Source organism: Podarcis erhardii, assembly GCF_964252035.2.
Source record: "Podarcis erhardii genome assembly, chromosome: 4".
Classification (NCBI taxonomy): domain Eukaryota; kingdom Metazoa; phylum Chordata; class Lepidosauria; order Squamata; family Lacertidae; genus Podarcis; species Podarcis erhardii.
Window position 1 is genome coordinate 76,889,375 of NC_138508.1, and position 12,609 is coordinate 76,901,983.

The window sequence follows — 12,609 nt, forward strand, 5'->3', positions numbered from 1 at the left end:
GACACCAAAATTACTTTATGAAACCAGAATCTACTCAAGTTTAGCCTATCACTACATGGGAATCTATCAAAAGATACACGGAGTTTATTAGAGAAAGAAGCACCAGCAAAAGGGGAAAAAATATATTTACCTCGGAATTTGCAGTGTACCCAGATTCTATACGAAGATTGCACAAGGACACACCAGTAATATTCTGGGCAATCAGATCACAGAGAGAATGAGGGAAAATAGACTTCATCTTCCCTTTTTTTATTAGAATTAGCTTTAAGGCCTTATTTTGCTATACATTTCTCACATTGTTACATTTTAATTCAGCAGAAAGGTAACTTGATCAGCTCATTAGTCCTGAATTGCAATTTATTTTCTAACACGTCGTATAAAAATAACTGAGCTGTTACATCTTTTAAACATCAGTTAAGACCTATTGTATACAGAAGATCTTGTAAATGTGCCCCCCACCCCACTCCCACCCCCCAAAAAATGACAAGAGCACTTCAAGCTTTGCCATCTTGGACATATCTCTTATCAACGGTAACTAAGGGCAGCTTCACATGCAATTATTTCCTGGCATGGATATTACTTCTGTGTAGGAAAGCTGCATGTACATACAAACATGGCAATATAGATGTACATTCCCACTGCGCACACAAACGTGCATATGGTTTTCCTACACAGGTGAGAGATCTCTATGGGAGAAATTTCCATATCAGAAAGAGCCCTTAATTCTCCTCCAATAAACTGGAGCCATTCTACACATTACAACAGAGGGAATTAACATGGCAGCCCCCAGATGTTGTTGACTCCCAATTCCCATCAAACCCAGCCAGCTATCAGCTATAGAAAACTATCACCAGGAAGAAGTGAAACTAAACCATCCCCTGCTCCAAACATGCTCCCTTCAGGGAGTATTATTATTATTATACAAGGGCGCAAAGAAAAATATAGCTATTCCCAACCTAATGTCTGAAGTGGTATATAGTGTAGAACTCTTGTCATCTCAATCGTTGTGCAATATATAGAATGGCTCTCAAGTCTTTAAAAGATTCCCACTGGCAACAGAATATATGGGAAACAGCAATTTTGGCACTGATTTTTTTCTTCTTCAAGTTTACGAAACACGTCTTACGAGAAGACGTGGAGGTTTTTCTCAATTTTCTCACCATTCTGACTACTCCTGACCAATAAAGTTAAGACACTACTATAGCAGGATTTCAACATTTATGTCAAGTGTCAAAATTGTGTTGACCAAAATCAGCTTTTGACCCACTGAAAACTAAAATGCAACTATTCCTTTCTCCTGGCATCACAGTGGAGCAAAGCTGATCAACAGGAGTTTTTTATTATTATTATTGCTGGTGAACCTAAAAATAAAATGAAAAAGTTGCCTCTTATGAACAATGACAACACAAGCACAAATCAGAAGTATTGTTGTTGTTGTTCAGTACATGTATATTATACAGACAGAACATCTCTTTATATTCCCGGTGAATTTTGCCAGTTATTCATATTGGGGGGGGGGGGGAGGAGAAACCCTAAAGTATATAAAAAAACTAGACAGGGCTCTTTTGTGGAAAGATTAGGAATTTGTGTTCTCCCCTCTGATGCAACAAATCTGCCTGCTGAAAGGGTCAATTTACACATTCAGTTCTGGAAATATCATGCTTGCACCTGGGCAGTGGCAAAGCTGCATGCTCTGGCACCGGGGGTGGAGAGCAGGTGGGGGCGTGGCTGGTGCGCATCCCAGGGGCGTGGGAAGTCGCCCGCAGGGGCGTGGCCTGCTGCTTGCGGGGGCTTGGCACACGGCACGGTGGGGTGTGTGCGTGGCGCGTGTCCAGGGGGGCGGCCGCAATGGTACCCCCCTCCTCGATGGTGCCGGGGGCTGTGCGCTCCCTCCGCCAGTGCACCTGGGCAGCCCCTCTGCGTATATAACTCAGTGTGACGAAATATGCACATGTTCATCAACATCCATTTCTGAGTCTTACCATCCTTTTTTTATAATGTAAGGATATGAATATCGGACATTAAGTCTTACAATACTATGTTAGCGTTGCACATGCAGTGGAGATCTTAAGGGAGTCCCACTGCCCCATTGCATGCATGGGTATTTCCAAGATTAAGAATTGGTCCCAGGAGATGCGACGATACCTGGTTTGAACGGAATATTGATCCAATTTACTTTGGCAGCACTCTATAAGTTTCACGGCTTGTGTGATCATTAGGATAGGCAGCACCATTTAAAAATAAATAAAATTAAGAATGGCAAAATGCACATGTTTACCAAACCCTGAAAATGCACATTAGATATCTTTTACCAAGGTGTTCAGCCTCACTTTTGACTCCTTCAGCTTTGCTCTACAAATGATTGTACAAAGTGTACACTATCTCCCCTCCCTAAAAACAACTTAGGCTCCATCTCATTACCATGGGAAACAAGGGCCCAGAATAGTTACCGGTACAAATGCCTCATTCTTGCTGGACACAGCCAATGCAGGCATGCAGCTCAATTTGGCTGTTCATTACCCTAAGGTGGGAACTAAAGTGCAATTCCAAGAAGTACTGTCCATGCTGCATTTCTTAAGACAGGGGTCCATCGCCTTGGTTTAGCATTTTTGCAACCAGTACTTTCAAACTTGGCATTCAATCTTACACACACCTCTAAGTTTACCCCTAACTGCCCTGAGGAGTGGAGGGACAGACTTAAAAGCATCCTGCTTCTTCTTATTTCATGCAAATACACCTTGTTTTGGAAACATATCCGTCTTTCAGCCATATTTGCAATATTCCCATTTGATTCAGGTAAGCCCGCACCCACAAGAAACAGAACCTTTTAAGTTCTTGTCCCCAAGTGGACACACAGTTCAATTGGTTCAGATTCCAATGGGTTGCTGGCTTCCCTGCCTCCTCTACCCTGTTCCCTTGCCTCTCCTCAATTTTTGTTATCTTCTTCAGGATCTTAAAGCCTGGTGTCATATCCCTTTAGCCATTTTGGGAAGGTTCCAGAAGAACCCAGATTGCTTGCTTGAGTACTGCACCACTTGGGACTCAACACACCCTACAAAGGCCTTTCGTCTTTGGTCCCCCATCATAGTCTTTTTCCTGCTTGCTTGCATGTTATCTCAGAGCCAGGGTGTCAATTATCCCAACAACCTTGGCATCCATCTAGAACCCCAAACTCTCTACTCACTGTGAATCACAGGAAATTACTCTTTCCCCTGGCTTTGTAACAGATAATTATTAATGCTTCAACACTGAAGCTTCTCTGCTGTTTCCCTTGATCTTGCTGTTCTCTCTATCCAAATGCAACCTCTGCTTTCATCCAAAGAGGGACTCTGTGCATCTACATAATGCTATTTCCCCTTTGTGGCCAAAGTGCAAGGCACTGTCTCCATGGCACACTGTGACTTTGGCTCAAGTTGTTGAATAATTTCACATCTGAGGTGCTTGCTTGTGTATTCACACTGAATAAGTGGTCAGGGACACATGTAGGCTTGGTAGCAGTAATGGTACCCAAGTCACTCAAGCGTATACAAGAAACATCACGTTTTTAATTTCCCCACATTTTTAACAAGTAGGATCTGTAGCTTCACTTGCAGAAGATTTCTGATCTCCTATGACCTCAAAGGTTGTCAGTGAAAAATGCATGACTGTTTGACTTGAATGGTTAGTCACTGCTATCATAAGGCTATGGCAAAGGAACCCAAGAAAAAAGACCTTCAGATTGACATCAGAATCTGGAAGGCTTTTCCTCATCTATAAAATGCTTTCCAATGTTTGGTCCCATGTTGACATCCAAGTTTCATATTCAGGTCCATAGCCCATGAACTCTAGAGAAAGCTGCCTCCCTCTCTAAATGTTCTTTATAAATGCAATCACTTTCAAGTTCATTTATAGATTACTGGTCCATCCTCTGTTGGTTAAGGGAAAGAGGAACGTTTGACATTTTCTATCTTAACAAGTTTTGCTTTTAACATATTGCAGTGCCATGTATTAAAAAGCTATTTTCAGTAACTAGCGATTTGCAATCCCTAATTGCTCCTACATAGCAAATCTTCCAACAGATATAAGGAACAAGTTTCTGAAACCTACAAAAGATACAGTACCATCTCAGTTACGCAGAATATTATTTTGTACACTTTAATCAACTATACTCATTCATCCACAGCTCCTAGGTGTCAGTTGAGTAGGAAATCTGGCTCTGGGTAGCCAAAAAGATTAAAATCTCCTTCAAAACGGGCATAAAGGCGGCGGATGTCTCTCTTGCTAACTCCCGAGAAATAGCGTTCCACCTTAGTTTTGTTATACAGTGTTATCCCCGGCGGAATAGTAGGATAAGACACCAGATGGTCTATTCCAGCTTCCTTCAAGATGTATGGTGCATCCTCTTCCAAGGTTTCATGATGTCCAATTACACTGTATGTTATTTCACAGGGGGCACAAAGTTCCACGTAGGTCACCCAATGAATGATGCGGTCTCCAAATTGTATATCTAGCCACCGATGATTTGGATCACCCAAGTAGCGCACGAAGTCCTCAAACTGCAGCCCCCTGGTCTCAGTGCGATTCTTTCTATATTTTCGAATGATGCCGGGAGCAATTTCATGCCTATACCAAGGTTCAAAACGAGGATTGCGGACAAACTTGTCTTTGAATGCAGAAATAAGCCTCTCGAACGGATCTCTTACAATAAGGAACTTGAAGTATAATTTCAGCCTGAAATAGGTAAGAAAAAGAGGAAACAAGTTGTACGTGGCAATTTTAAGAATTTGTTATCTGCCGGAAATTCACAAAGCTAAATAAAATAAGCAATGGTCCACACATGCACGTTCCTCACTTGATGGCTGCAGCAGCAAATGGTGACTTGCATGTGTGAATGCAACAGCAGATAAAGGTAAAGGACCCCTGGGTGGTTAAGTTGAATTCGACTATGGGGTGCAGTGCTCATCTCTGCTTTCAGGCCGAGGGAGCTGGTATTTTTCTGCAGACAGCTTTCCGGGTCATGTAGCCAGCATGACTAAACCGTTTCTGGTACAACAGGACACCGTGACGGAAGCCAGGTCACACAGAAACATCGTTTACCTTCCCGCCGCAGCGGTACCTATTTATCTACTCGCACTGATATTCTTTAGAACTGCTAGGTTGGCAGGAGCTGGGACAAAGCAACAGGAGCTCACCCAATTGCACGGATTCAAACAGCAAACCTTACGATCGGCAAGCTCAAGAGGCTCAGTTGTTTAGACCACAGTGCCACCCATGTCCCAAATGTGACAGCATAGCGGTAGTGTTTTCAAATAAAAATATCCTGAAGGTCCCAAGCCACAGAGAGGTTAGGCTGGCCTCAACTAGAGCCAGGGCTTTTTCGGCTGTGGCTCCAATCTGGTGGAACGCTCTGTCACAAGAGACTAGGGCCCTGCGGGACTTGACATCTTTCCGCAGGGCCTGCAAGACGGAGCTGTTCTGCCAGGCCTTTGGTCGGGGTTCAGTCTGATTCCCCCTCCCCTTTCATAAGAACTTGCATGAAAGTGGCCTCCCAATTCTTCTCACAGGCCCATATAAGTTCAGCACAAACAGTTGGGCCTGGTGAGCATTTAGGTCCCCAACCCTAATCTGCAGGTTGCCATCTGATTGGATTTTATTCTGATCCTGATCTGATTTGAGGATGTATTTTAATTGATTGTCTGATTTTATGTTAATGTGTTATACATTTGATGTTAGCCGCTCTGAGCCCGGCTTCGGCTGGGGAGGGTGGGATATAAATAAAATTTATTATTATTATTATTATTATTATTATTATTATTATTATTATTATTATACTGCTCTGGTTCGCCAGAAGCGGCTTAGTCATGCTGGCCACATGACCCGGAAGCTGTCTGCGGACAAATGCCGGCTCCCTCGGCCAATAAAGCAAGATGAGCGCCGCAACCCCAGAGTTGGTCACGACTCGACCTAATGGTCAGGGGTCCCTTTACCCTTTACCTTTACAGCCTAATAATGTTCTGGATCACTCAAAAGCGTGTGCACTATCATGTGACATTTTGGTTAGCATAACAAAGATTCTGCCTTAGAGGTCAACATGGGTTACCTTTCCTTTCAGCATGCTTATTTTTCATACACGCCACTTAATTTGGTTAAGTGTGGCTTTTCAAAACAAGACAGCTGTTTGGTTCAGACACCAAGTTAAGCTAAAGTTTATCACCTACCGCTCTTGAATTTCTGAGTCACTGAAGGAAGATAAGCGTGGCAAACCATTCTTCTCGTGGTCATGCACAATGTTCTCGGGGATCTCCTCAATGGAAGAAAAAGCTCCTGGGAAAAAGTAAGTTAGTACGTGTTTTTAGAAAGGTACCTTTCTTTTTAAAAAAAGAAAGAAAATTACTGTACTTTTCCATGTATAAGACGCCCCCTATTTTGGGGGACTCAAATTTAAGAAAATGGGGGAGGAATGCCCAGAGTTGTAGAGCTTTTGTGGGGGGAGGAATGCAGAAATTCACTAACCCAAATGCAAACGCTCATAAAAGATCACGTCGCAAAAGAAGAGGAGGAGTTTGGATTTGATATCTCGCTTTATCACTACCCTAAGGAGTCTCAAAGCGGCTCACAATCTCCTTTCCCTTCCTCCCCCACAACAAACACTCTGTGGGGTGCGTGGGGCTGAGAGACTTCAGAGAAGTGTGACTAGCCCAAGGTCACCCAGCAGCTGCATGTGAAGGAGCGTGGACACCAGATTACGTGTCCACTGCTCTTAACCACTGCACCACACAAGCATCTGCCCGCTCGTCTACAGCAGCCGGCAATCGAAAGCCCAATTGCCACAGCGACAGCCAATCCACGGCAGCCCTTGCTGCAGCAAACAATCACCCACCAAATCGCTGCTGACAAGCTGCAGCTTGCGGCTGCAACCAGTCACCCAGCCCCACAATACACTGCCTGTGTATAAGACGAGCCCCATTTTTTAACATTAGAGTAAAAAAACCTAGTCTTATACACGTAAAAGTACGGTATTAGCTTTATAACTATGTAACTTTATTCTAAGCTGGGAATGCCTATGGACTATAGATTTTTGACATAAAATGAAGTCAAAGTGAAATGCTAATTTGACATTGCAGTAAACTTTAGTTAAAACTTTGGGGGCATGGTATCTTATGTTTGGAATAGTTCAGTTCTCTTGCTTAAGCTGTACTGGGCACAGCAGTAGATTTAATTTTAAAGCTCAGGTTGCAATTAGCTCCCAATAACCATAGCAGTGCACCAACCATATTGCCATGGTTTTGGTACAGGTTATGCAGGTGGTGCAAAGGTAAGTATCGGAAGACTTCAGGATTTTTATTTTTGAATGACGTGTTTAAAAAACAGAATATAAAAGAAGAGGGAGTGAAATGCTGGAATAAAAAATAAATAAATCAGTGGACAGAAACAACCTATTTTTATACTATGCTAGTTAATTTTTTCTCTCTAGCCAACCAAGCACACATGTCAGAAGCTTTAAGAAGTAAACAGATACCATTTAAAACAATCAAGACTTTCTTCCACTGAGTATTGCCAACTTTTGGAGTTTGACAGAAGAGGATCTTGTGCTTGTCACATACAAATATCCGATCCAAAACAAATTTTGAAACAGTAGTGTGAGTGAGGTTTTTCAGTGATGCATCTTGGCACACATTCCTGAGTAGCTCAAGCCTTTCCATATGGACCAAAGGTTGATGTATAATGTCTTCAGATAGACCTCTACCTATTGTCTTGGTATAAAATAGGAGAAGAGGAGGGAGGGGGAGGGGAGGGGGAAAGGAGAGCACAAGGAAGAATTTTATTTTCCAGTTCACATTTTAAAGGAACATGAAATTAGACATATACAGCACAATTACTCTGGACTGGTCTCATGCAGAACACCCATTTGTGGCATCCTATGCTTCTACTAAGGGACACAGGTGGCACTGTGGGTTAAGCCACAGAGCCTGGGACTTGCTGATCAGAAGGTCGGCGGTTCGAATCCCTGCGACGGGGTGAGCTCCCGTTGCTCGGTCCCTGCTCCTGCCAACCTAGCAGTTTGAAAACATGTCAAAGTGCAAGTAGATAAATAGGTACTGCTCCGGTGGGAAGGTAAACAGCGTTTCTGTGCACTGCTCTGGGTCACCAGAAGTGGCTTAGTCATGCTGGCCACATGACCCAGAAGCTGTATGCCGGCTCCCTCGGCCAATAAAGCGAGATGAGCGCCGCAACCCCAGAGTCGGTCACGACTGGACCTAATGGTCAGGGGTCCCTTTACCTTTACGCTTCTACTGGGTCTGTGTGTGTGACAGAATTTGCACAGCTGAAGTTGCTCATTTTCTGAGTGACTGTGATTATGCAAGCCTTTGTGAAAACTCAGTCTTGGCCCTAAGTACAGGATTTCCACTAAGCACTAAGTACATAGCACACTTTCCAGTTTGCCTTCATCAGAAGAACAAATCAATACCTTTCCATGTGTTGGTTGCCAGGCTATATACATACTGCAGTGGGGGAAAAGCCTTTTCCCACCCCCTTCTCCCATGCTGAAATTATGACGCACTAAGCACTGGAACACAACTGGAACACAATAGAAAAATTATCCCACCTTCTCGTCTTCCTTGAATTTATGCACATTATTTCCACAATATAATTGCACAATGGATTTCAGAATTCTAATAGTTAGTGTATACTTGCCTAAGGTTACATTGGGCTCCTAAATTTCCATTCTGTGGATGCGGGAGGAAATTAAGAATATTTAGGACATATTCTGCCCTAAATATTCCTACCGGAATAAAGAGAACGGTTGGAACAGGCCTAATGATTAATCCTTTGTAAGATAAAGCTGTTTGGGTTTTAGAATCCAGCAAACAAGCTGCTACAAGTTGTGCTGAAAAGCTGTATACCTTATAGCTTCTCTGCAGTATCATATAGACAAGGAGGATATTGGGATTGAATTAAAATAAAATAAAGTAAGTCATATACCTGGCACAGAAAATACAAAGTTATTTTTCAGACAACGTGTAACTGATATACAGAATTCACTACAACAAGTTGTGGTGATGGCTTTCAATTCCATATTAAGAACGATTAAAAATATAGGATGTTTGTGCATGTGTGTATTGTATTGTTCAGCTCATATCCCTCTGGGATGGGGTAAGTCTAGCATCTCTGAGGGGAATTCTACAAATGCCTCAAGAGAGGTCCTATCTTTTCCTTCCTACCAACCAAGCTTATTTGGGCAGAATACAACTTTTACTCTGGGTTAGCAGCACATACCTGAATCTCTCCAGGAAACCTTTTCGCTTTCATCACTTGAATTTTCTCTACTTTAGTTATAGCTGTCAATGTTAACGGCTCTTGCTTGACACCATACACTAGGTAAGAAGAAAACAGAATAATAGAAAGTAAGGCATATATATATATTACAGTGGTACCATAGGCGCCGACTCCATGGGGCTTGAGGGGGCCCGAGCCCCCTCAAAAATTCGTTTGGGGGGGCTCCGCCCCCCCAATAATCTCCGGCGCCCCTCCAGCAGAGCGCCATCGCCGCCCCTCCCCCAGCCCAAAATGCACAGGGAGGCGCGGGCTGCATGCCTCCTGCCCTCCCTCCCGAGCAAAAGCTCCACCCAATTTCCTTTGGAGCTGATTAATAGGCGCAGCACGCTCCCCTATTCGCTCACGAGGAGGCGGCGCCACTTTATTTGCATATTCATGAGCTTATTTATTATTCATGAGCTTTCCCGGGCCCCCCCAATATTTTTTATAAGTCCGCGTCCCTGAGTGGTACCTCGGGTTAAGTACTTAATTCGTTCCGGAGGTCCGTTCTTAACCTGAAACTGTTCTTAACCTGAAGCACCACTTTAGCTAATGGGGCCCCCTGCTGCCCCTGGAGCCCGATTTCTGTTCTTATCCTGAAGCAAAGTTCTTAACCTGAAGTACTATTTCTGGGTTAGCGGAGTGTGTAACCTGAAGCGTATGTAACTTGAGGTACCACTGCATTACCAATTTCTGGTATCATTTATCACATGCTTTGAGGGTGGGCAGCTGCACTTGCTCAATAAGAGAGGCACTCTAAAACACTTTTGGCATATTCCATGTCTAGAAGGAAAAATAGCTGACTACCAAGCCCAGCTATGGTCTGAGAACCCTGTTCATGAATCTACTTAGGGTAAAGGTTAATACTTCACATGCCATACAACCATCATGTATGAAGTCATTGCATGAATCTGTGTATTCATCACCATGAATATTCAGAAGGAAATGGCTACTTCCACCTTTACTGTATAATATGCAATTTTGCCTTGAGTCATATTTGATAGAATTAAATTATTTTAGCTTTATTTCCTTGTGTGTATGTGTATATATATATGTGTGTGTATAGATAGATAGATAGATAGATAGATAGATAGATAGATAGATAGATAGATGACTAGGAACTTCTGCTGCAGATTTATTTATTTTTATTATTTGTTCGTCGCTTTATCTTGCCCAAGTCCACCCAACGTAACTTACAGCCAAAACAGGCAAAAAACCCCCACAGAGATGCATTAAAACCAGGAGGAAAAAGAAAGTTTGTGGAAACAGCAGAACTTCAGAGTAAGACCGTGTTGAAACAAATGCATTGTAGGTTATTATTATTATTTATTAAATTTGTATGCCCGCAGGTCTCAGTTTGCATTTGTATGTCACTTTTCACTAACTACCTTAAAAACTGAATGGAAGTGAACACTGTGTGTTGAGTGTATGGAAAATGTGTAGCTCCCTTCAACAATAATTCTGTCTTAAGTGAAGACGACTGAAGTCATGCAAGGAGTCTAATAGTTTGCTGGCACTAATCTTCTTCTTTCAGCCAACTAAAATTTGACTGCAGTACATAATACTTCCTTTATCAATTTGATCACCACTAAATGGCTTATTGTGGGAAAATGCAGAAATTGCCACCATGACATATCCACACACAAAAAGCACTATGTCCCCTGCCAGTGGAAGACTTCTGCCTAGTCTCTCTAAAGACCTTATCAGAGAGAGAGAGAGAGAACAACAAGACAGTGCCATCAAATGGATTTAAACTCATCAACAGTTTAATACCATCTGGGCTACTTAAGATAAGCAAAAGACTAGCCGTTATTTTTCAACTAAGCAGCCAAGGACAGAAATCAATAAGTAGCAATACAGGGCCAATTTGGGATAAAGCACAAAAAATACCTTACAAACATGCCCTTGAAAAGCAAGCATTTAAATCACTACTTGAGATTAACATGTAAATGCTGTACGTAGTAGAGAAAACTATTTGTACTTTTCCATATAAATTTTCATGTTGCACACAAAATCTTTTGCATCTAACTCTCATTATCACATGTGTTGTTTCATGTCTTACTGTGTTTTAATTTATTGGAAGCTACCCAGAGTGGCCGGGGAAACCCAGTCAGATGGGTGGCATAAAATTATTTATTTTTTTATTTTTATTATTTCAGAAAAAAGGGGTCCACTTCTTACCACCTGGAACCTTCAACCCAAGATCACATGGCCCAGTGTTAGCAAATGGGAGCAAGGAAGAGTCGAAGTGTTCATTCTGTAGCAACTTGCCAAATGACAACTTTTTAGATATGGCAATTTCTAAAGGTATATATTGGTTGCCAGCTAGACAAGTTCTTTCTTTTTGCAGATAATACAGTTGCATTGAAGATGTATACTGCTTTATACCTATCTTTCATGTAGACAAGCTGTTACTTTTTCTAAAATCAACAAACACAATGAAGAAAAGCAGGCAGGGGGAAAGGAAAGCAAATTCGGGAGATTTGTATTATTTCTTTCAACTTTTTCTAAGCTGCACAAACCTCAATTGCTGCACAGCATATTTGATTCGTTTACCTTAAGGAAAGCAAGTCATGGGAAAATATGCATCTTCAACAAGCGTAATTCAGGTAATTTTTCCAACATGTGATTTATAAGTGGGAAAGCACGTTATTAAAGGAAAAGCATTTTCATTTTCTAATTATTTATACTGTGCATTGTAGTACAGTATTCTGCAATGTTTGTAGTAAAGACAAGCAGCAGCATATAGAAATAATTCTCTGGACGTTAACACTGCCAGGTGTTTTTTTTGTTCCAGAATGTGCATCAGTAAAAAGAAAAATATATGTGAACTTACCATCAGGATTTTTGAAGGTCAGTGTGATGAACTTGCTAGCAACCATGAACATGAATACAACCCAAAAGCATGCAGCTAACAGCAGCCACTGGCGGTGCATGATGTTTCAGATATGATCCATATAACGTCCGTTGGTTCCTGCTGCTTTTCCAAAACAAAACAAAAATGAAAAATAAAATGTTCTTATGAGTTTCTATGCTGCCTGTCTATCTGTAACAGATCCAAAGCAGCTATAAAACAGGAAGAAATAAAACATATAAAATGCATCATAAACAAGCAAGCATGAAAGTATCAATTTTCACAGGTACTTTTTTATTTTCTGAGAAATAGCCTCTTCTATAACTAAAGAAGCATCTCCTTCCATTGCAGTCTACTCCAGTAAGAGGATTAACAGTACAGCCCTTGAACTACCCTCAGCTATAGAATTACTAGAATTCATTATTTTACACAGCTATCTTCAAAAAGAGATTGCCTCC

The 12,609-nt window shown here is 41.9% G+C and overlaps 1 protein-coding gene across 3 annotated transcripts in view; it reads right to left on the minus strand.

Moving 5' to 3' along the window:
* CHST10 (carbohydrate sulfotransferase 10) overlaps positions 1-12,609 on the minus strand; it is a 20,021-nt gene continuing 7,412 nt past the window's right edge. For all 3 annotated transcript variants that reach the window (XM_081857901.1, XM_081857902.1, XM_081857903.1), the window contains exons 2-6: positions 12,134-12,274; positions 9,259-9,356; positions 7,499-7,733; positions 6,198-6,303; positions 1-4,710 (exon numbers count right to left, since the gene is read on the minus strand). In XM_081857901.1, coding sequence (XP_081714027.1) covers positions 4,173-4,710; positions 6,198-6,303; positions 7,499-7,733; positions 9,259-9,356; positions 12,134-12,233 — 1,077 coding nt within the window. In that variant the 5' untranslated portion in view covers positions 12,234-12,274 and the 3' untranslated portion in view covers positions 1-4,172. The remainder of the gene's footprint in view (positions 4,711-6,197; positions 6,304-7,498; positions 7,734-9,258; positions 9,357-12,133; positions 12,275-12,609) is intronic.